The sequence below is a fragment of the Balaenoptera musculus genome, chromosome 18 (assembly GCF_009873245.2).
Source record: "Balaenoptera musculus isolate JJ_BM4_2016_0621 chromosome 18, mBalMus1.pri.v3, whole genome shotgun sequence".
NCBI classification, from domain to species: Eukaryota; Metazoa; Chordata; class Mammalia; order Artiodactyla; family Balaenopteridae; genus Balaenoptera; species Balaenoptera musculus.
Window position 1 is genome coordinate 52635717 of NC_045802.1, and position 21373 is coordinate 52657089.

General features: G+C 34.7%; 1 protein-coding gene across 10 annotated transcripts in view; it reads right to left on the reverse strand.

Annotated features, from left to right (window-relative positions):
* The window catches only part of RBM26 (RNA binding motif protein 26), an 86282-nt gene that overhangs the window by 41930 nt on the left and 22979 nt on the right, over positions 1-21373 (reverse strand). For 5 of the 10 annotated variants that reach the window (XM_036831141.1, XM_036831140.1, XM_036831137.1 and 2 more), the window contains exons 2-12: positions 17059-17177; positions 16306-16442; positions 12917-13005; positions 12018-12235; positions 9897-10157; positions 8952-9191; positions 8366-8536; positions 7862-8002; positions 3982-4093; positions 2760-2919; positions 95-259 (exon numbers count right to left, since the gene is read on the reverse strand). In XM_036831141.1, the coding sequence (XP_036687036.1) occupies positions 95-259; positions 2760-2919; positions 3982-4093; positions 7862-8002; positions 8366-8536; positions 8952-9191; positions 9897-10157; positions 12018-12235; positions 12917-13005; positions 16306-16442; positions 17059-17177 (1813 nt within the window). The remainder of the gene's footprint in view (positions 1-94; positions 260-2759; positions 2920-3981; positions 4094-7861; positions 8003-8365; positions 8537-8951; positions 9192-9896; positions 10158-12017; positions 12236-12916; positions 13006-16305; positions 16443-17058; positions 17178-21373) is intronic. The other 5 variants (XM_036831144.1, XM_036831145.1, XM_036831143.1 and 2 more) reach the window with 2 other exon arrangements.

The window sequence follows — 21373 nt, forward strand, 5'->3', positions numbered from 1 at the left end:
AGTCGACCTGACTGCAACACCTCTGCTTTTAAAAAACACTGTGCCAAGAGCGTTCCAAGAAAAGCATTTAATTTCACACAAATTTCTCTCTTACTTTTGGAGAAGTAGTTTGTAACTGCTGGGTGCTTCCTTCTCTGTGCCAATAAACCTTAATAAAGCGATTATTTAGCACTGCTTCTGTACTTGATATTGCTTTCTTTGCTTCTTCATATGTTGCAAATTGGATAAGGGCACCTTCAGGATCACCATTATAGGCAACCTAAGATTTAAAATATTAAGCACATTGAATTTGCAAATGAATCTATTGCTTCATACAGTAAAATTCCCCAAGAAATGAAATATTGGTCCTCCAAGTAAGAGTCTATCTTTACACTTCCTTATATCTAGATTATTACCGTAGCCTACTTTCACTCCAGAAGAAATGGTAACTGAGGACCGTTCAGAGTGGAATCAGAGCCTCCTCTATATAACACTTAGTAGAGAATGCTCACTGCACAAATGTTATATACAAACATTACAATGTTTCACTTTCTACCCCCAATATTAAGGCTATGAGAAATAATCCTTATGTCACTGAGTGACATGACTTAGATCCCCAGAGTCAGAAAAAGGCAGTAAACTACTTTGAAAGGAGTGATCTCTAATTGAAAATTACAGAAAAATCCATCTGTAAAATTTTCCAAATTGGTAACTCTCACAAAAATATTTCCAAGAGCATAAGAAAATTTAAGGCGGGCGGGGGGGAGTAAGATCTACAAAACAATAGCAACAATCACATTTTACACATAAGGAAACTAAGATTCAAAGAGTAAGTGATTCTGTAGATCCATACAACAAATAAGTAGTAGATCCAGGGCTTTTTAGTGTTCAATTTCCTGTTCTTTCAGTAACACCAGTACTTTCCAAAGTGTGTTATATAAACTACTGGTGATGCAAAGCAATACAAAATAGGAATTAAGCACACAGACCCTGAATCAAGCGACCTCGCTCCAGATAACAATACCCACTCAGTAGTTGTTAAGAATTAAATAGTAATTCATGTAAAACAGAGCAGGGTGCGGGGTGGGGGGGAGTTCTCTTAGGATAAAGCTAAAGGGTTTCTTTAAACTAACTTTCAAATATATGTATTTTATAAATAATAATGCAGGTAGTATACAGATAGAGCAATAGGACCTATACAGAGATAAGATACCAATCTTACCAGTAACTGAGGAAATACAAGTTGAAACAATAGTGAGATACCATGTTTTAACCCTCAGCTTTAAACTTCTTTAAATTTAATATTACTAATGTAGTTAACTGTGTAAGGAAAAGAACTTTTTAAAGTCTAGATCTAAACGTGGTAGATAAATCAAATTGCCATAAAAAGGTATTTAGAGATATTCAAGATACAGGAAATAACTACAGGGTAATATGTATACTAGGGACCTACATACTTTTAAATACGTACATATTTTTAAGTTTGCATACTGATTTATAGGTAGATACATACTCACAGAAATACAAAACAAAAAATCCAAATAACACATGGTAAATTGTTACCAATAACGTAATAATATTACGGGTATATATGAGGAGAAGAATGGAAGAGACAGAGAACTGAACACATTTTCTTTAAATTCTATATAAATCTCTACTGCCCCACCCTTTTTTGTTGAACTTTCTTTTCATTTTAGGGATTGACTGACTGATTGATTTGGCTGCGTTGGGTCTTCGTTGCTGCCTGAGGGCTTTCTCTAGCTGCAGCGAACAGGGGCTACTCTTCGTTGCGGTGCGCAGGCTTCTCACTGCGGTGGCTTCTCTTGTTGTGGAGCACAGGCTCTAGGCACGCAGGCTCAGTAGTTGCAGCACACGGGCTCTAGAGCGCAGGCTCAGTAGCTGTGGCGCACGGCCTTTGTTGCTCCGCGGCATGTGGGATCTTCCTGGACCAGGGATCAAACCCGTGTCCCCTGCATTGGCAGGTGGATTCTTAACCACTGCGCCCCCAGGGAAGTCCCTCATCTATTACTTTTATAGTATTATTTTTTAAATGGAAAGAAAACAAATTTTTCCAAAATATCAACTTAAGCTGTACTCTCTAACATTTATTCTTATTTTTATCAGATTATGGGAAATAATTTAGTTCAAAAGAATGCTGCACAAACTGGAAAAGAAGCCCAACATTATTTGAACACTTTCAACATATTACATAATGTCAACTCAATACTAAATAACCTCACAAGTAACATACACCTAAGCCAAGGTCTAATTTTAGGTGAAATCAAATACAAATTACACTGATATTTATCTTAAAAGATGTTCAAAAGTGGAAGAGAAAAAAGTAAATGTTTAAACTGATTATGGATTACCTAGTATTTGGGCCCCCAAAGTATCTATTAAATGTGTCCCACCATAGGGGCAGCAAAAATAAATCTGACTGAAGCATTCTGCTAACGTGAAACTAAGGAAATGAAAACTACTGTAAGATTAGATTTTACCACTGTGGTTATTTAACTTTGCTGTAATTTTATGATAATCTCTATTAGGTAAAAAGTGTATAATAAGATCAATCAAGTCTCCTGCCTTTTGAAAGTAAATATGTTATTCAAAATCACACATTTTCCTAAAATAAAAAGTTTCACTTCATATCCAATTTTCTAAACTTAGAATATTACCAAAGTTTCCATAATATTTTCTTATAAAACTATTTTTCTTACTATATTAAGGTTCCCTCTGTAAATAATTAAGCAGAGACAACAGAATCACTTTAAAGCTCTTACCTGTAAGTTAACCAAGGTTCCAAATCGACTAAAATGCTCATTAAGTTTGCTGATATTATTTAATTCTGGAGGAACTTTTCTAAGTTCAAGTTTGGTATTTTCATTTCCAAACTGAACCTTTTTCTGGAAGCCTGGGCTGTTTGTTCTATTAAAATTTGGTCTGTAACAAAAATCAAGTTAATTAATACATTCATTTATAAATCCTGATCCCTATCAAGAACAAAAGAATAAAGTTTTGCAACTTAAGTTCAATTTTTTTTTCAAAATTGAAATTGCTAGTTGATAAAGGGAATTTATTTTTTTTCCTCAAAAAATGAAGTTTCCAAATGAGTAGTGTTCATTATCTTTCATGGAAGCCAAGTGAGAAGGGTTCTTCCATATCATTTGTTCCTTTCCACTTCTATTCCACTCCTACTTAAAATTCTTAGCAGGAAAGGTCTTAGCACCCTCTTTCAGTCAATTTGCCTATATAACCTTTGCCATTTCTGCAAAGGCTAACTTATTGAAATATTTCCTACTTCAAAACATTGATTAAAAGCAAGAAATGACTGTCTCGACCTCCTTCCAATTAAAAAAAAAAAGTCAGAACTGTCGACCATACGTTTGACACTTGAAGAAAGGGGGGCAAAACTGTGGCCCAGGGAGGTTACATTGCTTGCCCTAAATCACAGAATTAAAGGCAGAGACAGAACTAGAAATTATCCATTATTAAACATATGTTAAAGCTCTAAAAGTGTGATCCCAGTCTTTCCTCAAACATGCAAATTTGTAAATGAATCATCAAACGCACAGCCTCCCCTACCCCCACAAAGGCTGCTTTCTAACTCCTAACAGGAATTGCCCACATGTAAAGCCTCCTTTCATACCTAACCCTTCCTTCCTTCCCTGAGAGTAGGCTCATGACTATCCTTTACACAGCTAGTATTCAACAACATCGCTAAGTTAAGGGGTGGGTTGTTGTTTTTTTTGTGAAGGTAGGGGGAGGTACAAATAGGAAAACTTATGTGCTCAACCACCACACCATTTCTATAAGAAAGTACCTTCCAAGTACCAGACAACTAACTAACACATTTTTAGAAAACAAATACTATACACTTTAGTTGGGGACTGCCTACAGAATAAATTTTATTTTGAAAGAGACCACTATACTGTCACAATAATATTGCAATGATCCTAAAGATCACTGCATAATAAAATTCCTCAATTTCCCCTGCCAGCTTACTTATCAAACCAAGTCTTCTTTGTAGGAACTCCAGGCTCCCCAGAACCAATGGTTCTTTTCCTTGACTCTGAATCCACTACTATCCTCATACTGCTTTTATTAGGAGGCTTTTCTGTTTGAAACAAAAGAAAAGAAAGCATAGATTAATATTTTCTGTTAATCATAGCCACCTCCTTAAATCTGCATTAAAAACAAAGTTCTGAATTTTTGTCCAAATATACATTTTAGAAGAAACAGAAATATATGTACATCTAAATATAGTCATCTAAGGGATTTTAACTTATTTTGAATTCCTTTCACACTTAACTGAAGAATAATCAGTAATTCTCATATGTCAAATTAATAATAAATAAATCATCTTGGGGCTCTGAGTTTATAGTTTTGAAATTAAATGCACAATCTACAAGATATAAAATTTAACACTAGTCTAGTAACCTTAAGACTCAATAACTTGGAGTTGTGACTGAAATGAGTTGCTTAATTAAACATCAGCATATTAACACAATAAAATCATGTTAAATTTAAAAAGGTAAAGATTCAACATTGAAATGCAGTGCAAAAGAGCTGTAAATATGTGCTACTTTCAACATTTTACATACACTTAGATGGAGTTTGACAAACACAAAACTACATTTAACCTGTTATTCCCAAATGACGCCAAAGTTTAAAACATGCTAACCTTAGTCCACACGGAAAAAATATATTTTAAAATTCCTTTCTTAAAAGATGGATAAATCGGTTATATAACTCCTATTCTGAGTATTTCTAAACATATAACTAACCAAAAGAACTTAGGATCTGTTTCAGCACAATCTCTCTCATGGCTACCACTATAATCTCCATGCAGGAGATCCTCCTACCAAATCTGTTCTTCTTCTCAATGAATGATATTATCATCTGCCCAATTATCCAAAACAGAAACCTGGTGTCTTTCATTTCACCTTCTCCATTACCCCCATTCTAAGTCCCCAAATTCAATAAGTTAAAGGTGTTGTCAACTCTTTCCACTAAACTTAAATCTCTTACTTCCCACTGTTACTACACTAGTCTAGCTACTTATCATCTCTTTTCTAGAATTTTTCAAACGCCTTTAATTGGCCTCTCATCTCCCCGCCCCCATATCCCTTACTCCCTCTGTTTCTAATCAAAAAGATCTTCCAGTTTCACAAAAGTAGCACAGGATATATGTGCTTTATCGACCCCCTTTTTCTGGCTAACTCTGACTTATCCCACATCTCTACAGCACATCAGGTGGAAACATCCAGTATCTAGCATTGCAGGCATTCACAGTGCAAGTTGTAGTTTCTTTGCCGAGTGGTATCTTCACAGGACCAGTTCTGCAACAGAATTTCTGGCCTTATTCCTGCCTCCCAAACATGTTCACTAGCCCTTTTAAAGAGTCTTTGAGCTATCCAATATCCTTTTGTACTTTAATATGTTCTTTATCTGAAGGTTCACCAAGAAAGGCAGTGATGTGTTTGCTCCAACTCATCTGTATTCTCTCACTCATATTCTCTTTCATTGTTATTTATTTAAAAGAAGGAGTGTTAAACACACAGAAGCAAGTTCCTCTTGATATACAATTAGTAAATGTGTCTATTAGTTGTATTTACTGTGTTTTCCCCTGATATCTTTTTAATAAACTGTTTTTCTGCTTAACGTTTTCAGCACTGGTTTTGTTGATGGCAAATGAAAAACCACTTAGCCCTTCTTCCTACCTATCTGTATCCAGTCAAGGGAGTGTCTATCAAGTTCTCCACTGCCTTAGAAATCTAGAAAGTACCATTATCAGGACCTCTAGGTCACTTTTTTGATTCCAAGGCATCAAAAGGCCTAAAGTCTTTTCATTTGTTTAGTAACAATAATTTCCTATGAAGTTGAAAGTATGAAGCATAAAAATATAGTTATCACATAATAGTCTGTGACAAATATAAATGAGGCCATCTATAGGCTATTAGAAATGTATAATAATTATATAATGAACAATATTATAAACTTTTAATTATGTATATGTCACAATCCAGGCCAGTAAATTTCAAACCAAATGGGCAATAGATGAGAACATTTTGAGGGGAGGAGGACTGAAAAAAGATAAGGCAATAGAAGTATAGGTAATCCTCAATTTAAATGGTTTGCTAAATCAATTGTCTGGTACATAAAAACAATGTTATTAATGGAAAACATATTCCTAAACCAGCTTACAGAAATAGTACATGATATATCTAAAGAACTTTAAAAAGTACTAAAATAATCATTATGTATAATGATTCTATGAGAAAAGGCATTCAAATTTCTAAGTAGGCATACCAGACATTTGTATCTCAATAGAGCCATTTCCTATAACTTGTAACTACATGCATGTGGAGCTGAAATTACCATAATTCCAACTTCTATATGGTAAGATTTATGAGCAAAGGGTTTGATCCTTCTGTCTTCTCTCAATCACCAGCAAAAAACTGTCCTAGATTTGGGATGGGTCTAATAAATGTTGATCTATAGTGGCATACATTTACGCCACTCCAAAGCAGCAAGGTTAAGAAAGAGATGATTTGATGTCAGAGGTTCCAGTAAGAGCAAGGAATACTGGTATAATGAAAAGAAAATGAGTGCTAAGTAGTGACCCAAAGAAGGAAGGGGTTTTCTCTGAACTAGTCAGGTAGGAGACACTCAAGGGATGAGTAAATACCATGAACAGCCATAATCTTAAGTGGCTACTTTTCAATTACAAGCAATCTTATTTCCCTTACATAAAAATTGTTAAGAAACCTTTTTTCTATTGCTATTAATGAAAGTCATTAGAATGCCTCAAGGAGACTTTAAAAGGTGTGGGGGGAAAGGAACATCCACATGAAATGTTGTCCTGTGATCTCACAGGATATAAATTAAAATGTTCCTCACTCCACCACCACAGAAAGTTCTCTGAACACTCAAGGTAGATGCTCAGAATCTGACAGTTTCTAATGAACAAACAAAAAAAGTGCAAAGTGTAAGTAAACACAAGTTTACTAAGTCACATTAGGTACAGACTGTTACTTATTTAAACAAGTTGGACTTTTATTCACAACTGACAATGCATGACCTTTTTTTTTCTTTTTTATTACTAGAAATGAAAGATGGCAAGGAAAGACTGGAAAGAAAATGGGATTTAAAAGTTAGTTGAAGTAGTTAGGAAAAAAGATATATTTTTATTGGCCTGTGTAATATTTTCTATAATGTCTGACAACATTGCTCCATCTTTCAAATTAATGTGAACTCTCCCTCCTCTGAACCTTTGTATCAGTTTGCACCTCTGTATAGCACTTTCCCTGCCCTGGCTTGTGGACCAGTCTAAATTCTATCTTCTTCTCCCATTTAGAAATTATACCAAAAAGTCTGTCTCCTCTAACAAAATTTTAAAAGCTAACAAGTCACTTTCTAAAATATAATTCTTTTTGCCTAAAATATTATAAGCAAACCAGTATCAAATTCTAACATGTCAAAAGCAAACAAAAATAAAATATGTATCAAGCATTAAATTTGTACAGCTAATTTCATTATCTAAACTACAAAATAATTTATCTTTAGGAATTAAAGCATTAGTCTTGAGTTTAAATGAACCAATTAAGACTGCAAATGATAGCATATGCCCCCAAAAAGCTAGAAAATAAGGACTTTGGGGAAATTCCTTTCCCCTTGGATGACAGAATAAAATGTCACCAACACCACAAATAGGGTACCACACATTACCTTTTCTCTCATGTGAGACCAAAGGATCCAAGGAACAAACATAATCATCATCCCTTACTCAACCCCAATAAACACAGGACCTACTGTTCTTTTTAAATGCTCTGCCACTCTTGATATTATGAAAATGATAAGAAGAAAAGATTCATCATAGTACCTCTGGGTGGCAAATCCATATCCCCTGATGTCAGTCCTATCAAGTTAGGCCTTTGCGCATGCACTCTGTGTCGATACATTGGTCTGGAAGTGTTTGTTATGCTTGGGGCTTCAGGATTGTAGCCATCTGTGTCATATGTATCTGGTAACACAAAAACTGCAATTAAAAAACAATCATAAAACTCCGCTTGGTAATTTTTTTATATTGATAATAGAAAAAGTCAACTACATAACATATTACTAATTCATAACTAACATGTATATGTATTTCTTAAAATAGTCTTATAAAAATTAAATGTTATTAAAAACTTAGTTTTTTAAAAAGTGTAACTGAGAACTTATATTTAATGTGCATTCACCATGTCTACATTTTATTCCATATAATTTTAGTAAGAAAAATAGACTTGATAGAGCAATTCACTCTCTAGACATTTTTAAATTCCTCACCTAAAACTCTTCTCTAAACTATGTTACATTATTAATATAGAAAGGGCCAAAACTGCACCTGCAGTAAAAAGAGAGGGTGGAGCGGGAGGAGGCTGGTGATGGATGCCAGTTGTTACCACAGTAGGAACAGAGCTGGTTGCAGAGTTTGGGGGAGCATCCATGCCAGATGGTTGCAAAGGAGGAAGTGGAGGTGGTGGTCCTGTCAAAACCAAAGAATAAGAAATATCATCTGAAAGCAAACAAATAAAATAAGTTATTGTATATCCAAACGTGATATTCTCCTTTAGCAAATTATAATATCTACAAACACCAAGCTCTTACAACTATATGAGTTTTTCAGGGTAAAATGTTCATTTAATGCATTCCAAACAGGTTTGTCTTAAGCTATAAAGGACTAGAGATAGCTGGGATTCATCAGTAACATGCATAATTCAGGGCCACCCTAAACCACAGTAAACCATAGGTTTGGCACAGCCTGAAAAATAAGGAGTATATTCCAGATGGGAGCATCTTATTCTTAGTTTCTAGCAGGCATCTACAGGATTACTTTAGATACTTTTAACAAAAGCAAGCATCAAACTATTAACTTTAATGAAAGACTATGAATGAATAGATAATAAGTACAGGCAAACATATTTACTTACCTGTGACAGGTGGTAGACTGGGTGGTAATGGGCCTGGCGGTGGCACTGGGGGTCTCAGATTCACAGGTGGGGGTGTAAGAATTGGTGGTGGTGGAGGGAGTCCAGGAGGAGGTGGTCCTTCAACAACAGGAGGCTGTGCTGGGAAAGGCAGCATACCAGGAAGATTGACATCTTCTACAACTACCGGGTCACTTCCATGATCAAAAGGGCACATGTCTCCTCTCATACAGAAACCCTTTTCTGTGAGGAAGAACAATTAGAAAGAAATATGAAAAGTGCTGGACATATACATTTTCTCTAAGTTAACAGAAGTGGAGATATTTAAAAATAGGAATATTTTTAATACTGGGCAAGTATAAGTAACCATATCACAAGAGCTACCTACTCATTTCCAGTAATATAAAATACATATTAAGTGAAAATATAGCTAACATACCCCCTAAAAAATGTATCACCAAATTAAAATGAGTATACCCAGCTAGCAACATGATACAGCTTTAATACAGTTTACAAAACTTTTACAGTAAAATCTTAAAGAGTCTTCAATTCATTTATAAAATGATTACATAGGTGATATTCATATTTCTAGGTTTTACTTACATGCTAATAACCACTGATTTCTAAAGAAGTAAGTTTTGTCAAGAATGTTTCAGTAGCCAATTCCCTGGTAGGTAACTCAGTAGATATTACTCTTGTTTGGCAAACTCCAAAAATATGGTAAGACTTGGTGCAAATAAACACTATCTTTAAATTGATATTCAATAGTCAGTGGTGACTAATGAAGACTTCAGTAGTATACTGAGGAATTCATGAAGTGCTTAAAACTAATTTCCCACTATTTCCAATAGGTTAAGTCTTTGAGTAACTGTGTATAACCTAAATTTACAGAATTTACTCAGCTGGAAATATTAATTCGATACCTCATGAAATAGTTGACAGGCTTACCATCATAGTCTCTACACCGTTTCTTTGGCATTGGTGGTCTTACATATGAGTTATGGTCCACTTGGTCTTCATGGAATTCAGACCAACTTTCGGTAGTATTATTACCATGATGAGTAGGAGCAATTACTGTAATAGTGCTGCTCAAAGTAGGTACAGGGTAGTGGCCAGATGAAATATTAGGTACCGAAGAGACTGGAGTATAATTGTTTTCTAATGCATCTGCTCTATCCAGGTCATATTTAGGTTTTACCAGATCCCTTTCTGCAACAAAATACAAATGACTTATAAAACTACACTCTATTTTAAAAAAAAAACAAAAAACACACATGTCCCAAATCTAAGAAACAGATATTGGGTTCGCCAAAAAGTTCGTTTGGGTTTTTCCATAAGACGTTATGGAAAAACCCCAACGAACTTTTTGGCCAACCCAATATTTTTGCTAAACATAGAGAAAAAGTTCAAATTTTACACAATCCTCCTTTTAAAAACTATTCAATGTATATACAATGTTCCAAGATAAGCTATTTCTTTTCAATATGACCTAAACTAAAAAACCACACACATAAACTTGCTGTACCTAATGAGATTTTTCTTTGAGTTTTAGTTATAGCAGAGAATTTTTAAATTTTCTTCACTGCAATCTTAGTATGCATAACTTTAGCCAACAAAACAAAATCTACAATATAAGTATGGTTATTTTTTCTGTGATGAACATTTAGTTGTCATCCATTCAAAGGTCCTAGCATGGCTTTATACACTGAACACTATTTGTTGAAGATGAGAATGGATGTGTAAAGAGGAAGAAAAAGGAGTACATGATAAACACAAAGAAATTAATTGGGTCAAGAAAAGAAAATTTACCAAGGAAAGAGAAAAGACATTAAGGAGATCAGTTAAGTGAAGCAATGTGCAGAAAGGCCTAATACACCTAGATCACAGGGGGAAAAAACTCTAAGAGTAACAGAGAAATACAGGGCTTATACAAAAGCCATAAATATTATTTCCTAAAGACTAAAAGTAACTATACAATACAGGTTGCAAGGGTAGTAAAAATCTAAGTTGAGTAAAGGTGTTTTACTCTTAAGGTGTTTAGTTGTTTTACTGCCTGCAATATATTCCTTTCGATAATACACAATGAAAGAAAAATATGCATGCTGGAAATGAGACGCTCTTGTAAACTCACACATCTAAAATGAAAATTTTTAACTGTTTTCATAGTTTTGAGGTCTAACTGATATAAACTCAACATACTTAAAATGTACAATTTATGAATTTTGATCTATGTATACACCTGTGAAACCAAACATCTCAATCAAAATAAGGTATATACTGTACATACTCATCACCCCCCAAAAGTATCCTTGTTCCCTTTTATGATCCATCCCTCCTTTACTTTACCCCAGGCAACCACTGAGTTGTTTTCTGTCATCATAGATTAGTCTGCATTTTCTAAAATTCTATGTCTCTATGTCTCTCTCTCTCTCTCTCTCTTTCTCTCACACACACACACATTTTTTGTGTGGCTTCTTTCAATCAGCATAATTATTTTGAGATTCATGCATTTCCCTGCATGTATCAATAGTTCTTTCCTTTTTATCCATTCTATGGATATACCATAATTTGTTGATCCATTCACCTGTTGATGGATGTTTGGATTGTTTCTAGCTTTGGGCTATAACAAATGAAGCTGCCGTGATCATCTGTATGTGTCTTTGTGTGGAAATACACTTTCATTTCTTTTAAGTAAACACCTAGGAGTGGAATGGCTGACTGGGTCATTTGGTAGGTATAGGCTTAACATTTTTAAGATACTGTTCAAGTGTTTTCCAAAGAGTTCCAGCTTATCTCCATCCTCACCAACACTGGGGAGAGCAAGTCTTTTTAATTTCAATCATTCTGATGGGTGTACAGTGGTAATTCACTGTGGCTTTAATTTGTATAAAATAAAAATTTTTAAAGAAATTTTTAAAAAGTATTCACTTGGACACACAAAATACATCAAAATAGAAAAAAATAAAGATAACAGTGACAAAATTACAACAATTTTTAAAGCCCTCAAATACAGGATTGTTTTCCCCATGCAAGTGCCAGCCAACACGTACGTGGACGTGGATCACTTACCCCTGCTCCGCGTCCTGCTTCTGCTTCTAGTCCTGCTTCTGTCTCTATCCCTGTCACGAAGCCGCTCTTTACTCCAACTTCGACTCCGACTCCTGCTGTAACTGCGACTTCGCCCTCGTCTTCTATTGTACCGGTCTCTGTATGAATCTCTTCGAGGAGGGTTTCGATCATAATCTCTTTTGCGAGAACGATCATCTTTTTTCCTCTCATCACGACTTCTAAAGAAATATATGATCACTTTTATGAAAATATTTAAGTGGACACAGGAAAAACTCCAATTAAATGCAAAAGTTCTATTTTATTCTTGTACCGTCATGATTCTTTATCCCACCATCAGAATACAAACATAAGAAACTCAAAAAACTGAAAAACTGAACATGATCTGCTAAAGTACTCTAAAACCCCTTCTAAGGAAAAAAAAAAAAACAATACTCTTTTGACGTCTTCATTTTATACACAAATGCATCTATACATTAAGGGATCTGTACATATGTCCTATAGTATATATTGTCTTGTACACAGTCTCATACTTATAGGCATATATTACACACACTGCACTCTAAATGCTTTTGAAGCCTTAATGGGAAAAATAATGTATTCACTCTAAAGGGAAACTTCGGGCAAAAAAGGTCTCACATTAAGACTTCACTGGAATTTGCAGTTAGGAATAAAAATAATAACAATAACTAACATACGCTGAGCACTGTTCTAAATCTCACTTCCAGGACCAACAAATCTCACCTAGATATTTTTGGTAGAAAAGGATCGAGTTACCACTTTCCTAGACCAATAAAAGAGTAGACATTACTTACCCCTATGTAAAAGAAAATCAAGTCTAAATATTCATATAAAATAAAAGCAACGTCTAAACATTGAACATGGTTCAAAGAATCAATCACCTATTTTCTCTGTATCGGGAGCTTGACTGAGGAGGACTGTGATTTAGCCTTCTAGAAAACTTCTTCTCTCGCTCTTCCTCTTTTGTGATCTGATATACAAAGAAAAATGTGTGCAAGTTTAACAACAGTTATTCCTTGCCATGTTACTGTTTCAATGACTTAACTGATATTAAAATATGAGCAATAGGGTTTTCTTGTGAAAGCACTGAACAAAATAAATTTGTGTTCTAAGTACAATCATTTAATTTAACAATAAAAGACAGGCTTGCTGAAAGTTAAAGTGAATGGTAAAGAAATTCATAAATGCTGATCTTAGATAACAGTAGCAAGAAAAACATTTTAAGCAAGTGTCCTCATTTTACACATCATTCATGGAAAGTCAATTTTATTCCTTCCTTCAAAAGTCCATTCAAGTTTTGGTTTCATGGATCTGATCTAGCACCAAACACATTAGGGACTAAAGGGGAATGCATTAGAACTAACCAAGTCATAGAAAAAGAAAACATTTGAGAAAACAATACCTGTGAAAATAAACAAACAAGTGAAAACAGTTCTCTAGTTTCTCACAGAAGTATGACAGCTATATATTCCTCTTTCCTACAATTCATATTATATAATTAATAGTATGCAGCCCTGAAAAACATTCCCTTGATCCGTGCTACTTTCTCTAGACCAGTTTTCCATGCTGCCCAAAAAACTGGTTCCACAGGACATTAAGAGGTGTTATTAGAGAAAAAAGGATTCAGAGGATAAACAAATTGAGAAAATACTGAACATGAGCTTCTGTAAATATGATAGGGCTCAAGATTTTGCATGTTTAATAAAAACCCTAAGATATTCTGATGCACATAGTCTATAGATAGTATAAATATGTCCCAGTTTATGCCAGTTGTTTCAGCATTCCTTTGGGTAAAAGCCTCTCACTGTCAAGTGTCCCACACTGGATGATAAATTAAATGGAAATCCTATCAACAGACCAAACTCTGAGAACAATACTTAAAAGCCTTCTTTTAACAGTTTGCCTTTTTTTTTCTTTCTTGTAAGTACTTTTTTTGTTCTATTCTTCCTACCCATTTCAACCTTCCCCCTGCAAAAAACAAAACAAAACAAAAAACCCTCCTGATGCACTTTTTCCCTTCAGTTTGCTTCCATGCACTCTTGTAAGTAAGTCAGGTTGACAGACTGTCACATTCCATGGTACCTGCCCAACTGCGAACTTTCACAACACCCACAACATTTAAAATCCAGACTGCCATCTGACATTTCGGTTCTGAAAGATGAGGGATAAATATCCTTCACAACTGCTCAAGACAACTGTGGTGAAATATTATTGTATCAACAGATGTAAGACTAAGGCTTACTGCTTCTCAAACAAAGAGCCCATGATTTACTCAAGATTTCCAAGAATTAAAATATAATTTGCAATTATCTGGAAAAAATTCTGGAACCAACCCAGACTTCCATCAATGGGTAAAATTTAAATAAATTATTGTATATCTCTATGTTGCATAAGCAGTTGCCGAGACAATATCCAGTATCCCATTCTTCCTTACTAACAGAACCCCTATACCGTTAGGTACAAAACATGCAGTTATAAAATTATTTCTGGTCTTCCTCTGAAGACAGAAGTGATGGGGGTGTCTTATGTGTAAGTGTGTGTAACTATATACATATACATGTGTGCAAATATGTTCAGATATACAGAGACAAAAATACATTTGAGAATTATATAATACATATGTAAATACATATGTAAATTACAATACATATCATACATATGTAAATATTATTATATAATACATATGTAAACATAATGAGCGTATATTACTTACATAATCTGGAAAAAAACAGAGTATCAGGCGAAAAAAAACCAAAGGCCACAACCACAACCACATCAGCCACCACACAACAATGCCTCAACAATAATAGCAACTATCATTTACTGAGAACCTACTTTGTGCCACACACTCTGCCAAGTGCTTCACAGACCTTATTTTACTATTCCTCACAACAGCCCTATAATATTTCCATTTCACAGCTGAGTAAACTAAGGGTTGGAAAAGCAGTAATTTCAAGGTCACAAAACGGTGGCAAAATTTTAACCAAGATTTGTTTGACCTAAAACTAGGCTAACCATGGATATATTATATTAATAGCTTAATTGTCAACAATTATTTTTGTTAAAATTACAATCTTTAAACATCAAACTGAGGAAATTTGAATTATTATATGATTATTAAACAAGAGTGGTAATCTTGTATAAAAGGTAAACACCTCTTAAAGTATGAAGTCATTTCCATTGCCCTGTGAAGGTCCTTTTATTTGACCATCTTAAAAATAGTCCCCTACGGGCTTCCCTGGTGGCGCAGTGGTTGAGAATCTGCCTGCCAATGCAGGGGACGTGGGTTCGAGCCCTGGTCTGGGAAGATCCCACATGCCGCGGAGCAACTAGGCCCATGAGCTGAGTCTGTGCGTCTAGAGCCTGTGCTCCGCAACAAGAGAGGCCACGATAGTGAGAGGCCCGCGCACTGCGATGAAGAGTGGCCCCCGCTCGCTGCAACTAGAGAAAGCCCTCGCACAGAAACAAAGACCCAACACAGCCAAAAATAAATAAATAAATAAATAAATAAAATTTAAAAAAAAAAAAGAAAACTTGTTAAAAAAAAAAAATAGTCCCCTACAAAATGCATATAGGCAGAAGCAAACAGATCTACTGACAATCTAACTATTTTCATAGAACACAGATAATAAAGAGTCCATACCTATAAGACACTGTGCAGAAAAGAGTTAAAAGCACTCCTGAGACTGTTATCTTTAGAAAGACCTGCTGATAAGGTAAGCCCTTGGCTGGCATCTGCAAACACTGATTTCTCGAAGGTTCCCATCATTCCTCTGATACAACAGCTCACTATGCCTAAACTGTCTGGATAAACAATATGGTCTATGCTGAAACATCCTGCTTTCCTCCTCAGAGTCTGGAATTTTGGTACATACTAGGCTGAAGATGCCTATGTAACCAGCCCTAAATAAAAACCCTGGGCACTGTGTCTCTAATGAGCGTCCCTGGTTCACACATGTTGTCACTACTTGTTAAGTGCATCTTCTTTGACTCCACTGGAAGAAACCTCTGGAAATTTGTTCCTGTTTCTCCCCAGATTTTGCACCATACACTTTTTTCCCTTTGCTGATTTTGCTTTGTATCCTTTCACTGTAAGAAATCATAGCCATGATATGACTATATGCTCTGAGTTCTGTGAGTACTCCTAGTGAAATAATCAAACCTGGAGGTGGTCTTGAGGACTCCCAACACAGATACAAAAAATAAAACTCAGTTTAATTACTCCAAATATGTTTTTAAAGAACATGTAAAGTTTAACACAAATTCTTACCTCTTCTTTTTTTATATCTTTTTCTTGGTGCTGAAAAAATTCTACCTTTAAGCTTCCTGATGATGGCTGCTCTGGAGGAGGTAGATAACTCTTTGTATTCACAGCATCAAAAAGTTTTTCCACAAATATCTGTGTCTCTAAAAATAAAACCAAAACCAGCATAGATTAAAAAACATTTGCTAAGATATTTATTCTCTACTTCTCCACATCAGTATGATGAAATATGCCTTGATTTTTATAAATCTAAAAATTATACTAAGACCAACAGCTTCCCAACCAGTGTGCTATGGCACAAGTCCCATGGTAATACTGATCCATTCAGTTCTCAGGATGCTGAGGGCTAGAATGGCTAGAGCCTCTGGGTCAGTCGCTCCCAACCATCACTAGTCTCCATGTACCCTGCCTAGTGTGCCAAACAGAAATATTATCATTACCTAGATGCTGGCAAGGTGAAAAAAGTTGAGAAGCACTGTGCTAGACAATATCCAAAGTAGGTTCCTAAGCAGTACTATCTTTCAGTGATTTTCTTAATCTCTTAAGAAAAAAATAACAGCATTCTTTAAGAATGAGCATATGGATGTTAATGAAAGAAAAGATTTCCATTATAAATAAGCTATGAATATAATCAGTAATAATACTATTTGTTCAACTTTGTTACAGTTAGAGTCTGTCTCTTACTGAACTCCTTTAACACTCTCTGAATCTTATCTTAAATAACTTTTTAAAGTAGTATTTTTAAACCAAAGATCTTACCTTTCTGAAGAAATACATCCAGTTGATCAATACATAACGCCTTTAACTCTTTTTCACTTTTGTCTTTCTTTACCAAAGCGAGAACATATTTTGCCAGGGCTGATGGATCTGCATCACAGCTGAAGAAAAAAGCAATGTTGAAGGAAATTTAACCATAAACAATTGCACAGTCTATGAATTCCAGTTACAAACTAACAGTATGATAGTCAAATGAGTTCATATATGTAAAAAAGCATCTGGTTCATAGAAAGCAATGAAGAAATATAAGTTTCTCTCCCTTATCTTAACATGCTTTACATGGTATATGTAGTCATCATTCAGTATTCTGCCAAACACACACTAATACATGTACTAAAGATTCAGTAGGCTCTATTATTAAAAAAAGAAGTTATAACAAATTATAAACAATGCCAAAACATCAAAAACTAATAATAATTAGTGTGGTACCAATAAAAATACCAAGAGGCTATTCTCCCCCAGAACAAGGTAAATAATGGTCAGAAAATCCCTGAAAAAGAGGACAATAAAGGGAAACTTGAAAACATACCACACAATACAGAATTTTAACGAAAGAAAAGCAAGTTTAGAAATAGACCCAAATATATATAGAAACATAAATTTTATAAAGGTGACATCCAAGTCAAGGAAGAAGGGATGAACTACAAAATAAATGGTATTGAGAAAACTTGGCAGCTGCCTTTCTAAAAAATTAAGTTAGACCCATAACTTATTCCATATACCACAGTAAAAACATGAAACCATTAAAGTATTAGAAGAAAACAAGAAGAAGTTATTTTACAACTCTGGAGTAATGAAGACCTTTTGAATTATGACAGAAAATCCATATACTGCAAAAGAGTAATTTGATTATACAAAAAGAAGCAAAAACTTAAGAATGTAAAAAAGACTTAAGTCAAATGAAATACTGAACAGAAAAAGAAATAAAAATGATTCTTAAATATGAGTAAAAGTACATCATCCATAAGAGAAATTCAAACTTAAGCTATACTGAAATATCATTTTTCTGTTATAAAGTTGATAAAATCTAAATATATGGAAACATATTCTGGAGGCAAGACTATAGGGAAACAATCAGTTTTCATACATTATTGCTACTGAGAGTAAACTGGTAGCTCCTAGGGTATGGCAGTAAAAAGATCACAAATGCAACTGACCCAGCAATTCTACTTCAATGAATTAACTTTACAGATATACTTACATGTTCAAAATGACATGTGTACAAGTCATTCAGTGCCACACTGATTGTAAAATCAAAAATCTGCAACTGTCTATTTACAGAGGACTGGAAAAAGAAAATATACTAAATCTACACAAGGGAATGGCATACAACAAAAGGACAAAAAAGAATGAGGAAGTTTTCATATCATGGAGAAATTTTCCTATCAATTTGTTAAGTTTAAAAAGCGAGATAGAGAAAAAACTTGTATAGTGTATTACCATTTGTGTGGGGAGAAAAGGAGATTATATATTTGGGTTGGCTTATGTCTGAATAATGAATAGGTATAAGTATAAACAAGTAACTATGGTTATTTGTTGATGCAGGTAGGGAGTAGGAAGTGAAAAAGAAACAGGGTCAGGAGGGAAGAGGGAAAGTTTTTGATGCCCAAACCGTGCCCATCCAATTGCTAAAAAGCAGATAATTGTTTTTCAACTAAGCTAAAGTTGCTACCTATTTAATTAAAGATCATTTTACAAGTTAGGGTAAATAATAATAAAATAATAGCAATAGCTAAGCACTAACATTTACTGAACCCTCATTTGCGCCATGAACGGTGCTCCACACTTTACATTCTATATTTAGTTCTCATTTTACTGATGAAACTGAGGCTCAGGAAAAAGCTAAGCAAACTGCCCAAGACTACATGTAAATTAGTAACAGAACCAAGATTTAAACCTAAATTTCTTACTCTAAAGTCCGCTCTCTTAACCACTACACCAAATTGCTTCTTACAACGAGCTACCCAAAAACCAGACCTCCAATTAACTTACTGCTACAAACATCTAGTTACAGCCACCAACTCCCTATCCATCCTAGTAAAAGCCCCCTACAATACCTCCCTTAGTTGCTGTCCAAGGCACAGTTCCTCTAATTTACTCCTGTACTCTCCCCTCAGAGTCCACTATTTCAAACAACCTCTAAATTCCTCAGCCACGTTTGCCTCACTTTCTTTCTACTCTTCTTCTATGCCACCAACTTGGCAAAATCCCAACTTAGAATCCACCCCCAGCTTAGATTTAACTTCCTAGCTTGTCTTAGTTTCATGCCAGTAACACAAATAATGCTCAGTAAATTAAATTTTCAAAGGATACTGATGACACAAAAAGACTTACCAATCACGGTTTTAAAAAAAAAAGACAAAGACATTAGGGAATTACAGTAGGGAGAGATGACTACAAATGAGGGGGAGAGATAGGATAACCTAATAGTTCATTTGAGGAAAAACAGATACATACATGACACATGACATCCTTCAATTCATTTTTATCGCTCTTTATTCTAACAACTATTAGCAATTTTAACTCTAACAATACTAAACACAAAATAGAAATTCCACATGTTCTACCAAAAGTTCAAATGCTAGAATATTAATAAGGAACTTATACACATTAAAGCTAGAAAATACTTTAATACATATACCAAAAAGTCTTAATTCCTATACATATCTGGAATGTAACAGTTTTACAGAATTATAGCAGTAACATGTCACTGAATCAAAAAGTACATCTTAAAGACAATGGACAGCTTTGGCTGCACAGTAGAAACACCTATGGAAAATCTGACTGCAAGTGAATCAACAGGTCTAATACAACCATCTGCATTTTGCTTTGTTTATTTTATAAGAGCTGTACAGATAAGTCTGATACAGTATCAGAGTTGAGAATTACTCTGTTAAGGAACTAGTACAGCATTTATTATATAATGTTGAGACTCCTTAGTGTACATCTTTGTGGTGACTGTGTCTTCAAACTCTTCAATCTTCCCTTCAAAAGGCAGAGCCCAATTCCCCATTCTTTGAGAGTAGGCTCAATTTAGTGCCTTGCTTCTAAACAAATAGAATACGGCAGAAGTGATGGTGTCTGACGTTTAGGGTCAGACACCATCTAGGTCATTTGGAATTATATATTCTAGAGAAATCAGCTGCTATGTTTCAAGGACACTCAAGCAGCCTTACAGAGAGCACCATGTGGCTATGAAATGAAGGCTCCAGGGAGGACTAAGGTCTCTTGCCAAGAACCATACGTGAATGAACATGGAAGCCGATTCTACAGACCTAGTGGAACCTTGAAAAGACTGCAGCACTGACCAAAAGCTTGACCACAATCTCATGAAAGACTCAGAGCCAGAAATACCTAGCTAACCTGCTCCAAATTTCTGACCCACAGGAATGATATATGTCATGAGATGATAAATGTCTGCTGTGCTTAGTTTCAGGGTAATCTGTTAGTAATTGTATATCAACTTTTCTCATAGATCTATTTCCATTTACTTACAAAGACTTGAAGTGGGTTATAACCTAAACAAGAAAAAAAAAATTCATTTCAATGGTACATGAGATTTTTAAACACTTTCTCTTTGAAATTTATTTCAGTATATTTATTTATACTAACAATTTTTTAAATGCAAAGTGATTTGTGGTAAGTTAATTTTTTCATGTTTATCACAATGAGCATTATTAAATAATGCTAATATTAATAATGCTAATGTTAATATTGTGCATTAATATTAAATGCACAATATTAAAGATAATATTCATGTTGGTAATTTTGTGAGAAAAATTTTAGAGCCTGCTTTTCACTTAATTGCTAGTGAAGATGATGATATGACTCCAGAGACAATGGGCCATGAATTTTCCCATTTTTCTGAAACACCAATTAAACAAGGAATTTCCTTTAGCAAAAAGTCCACAGATAAGGATATAGGAAAGAGCTGGACAATGAATTCAAAGAAACTGGAGAGGCTGGGGTCAACCTCCGTGATGAAATAAGCATGAAGAAATGGGACAATAACCTCATGATGTATCTACAGATACACTTATATCTGGCAATCTGGTAACACTGCATGAGAGACCATGAAACAGTACTTTTTCATGTTAGGTAACCTGAATAAGCACAATCAACTAAACACTAACCTAACTAGACACCAAGCTGAACGTACTTCAGTTTACTGGAAATCACTGTGATACATAATACTATCACTGTGTTATACAGTTTTATTGCAACTACTGTTAATGAACAAATTCAGAATCTCTACATTGAGTCCAAATGCTATAGTTTGACTGAGTATTGGTTTGAC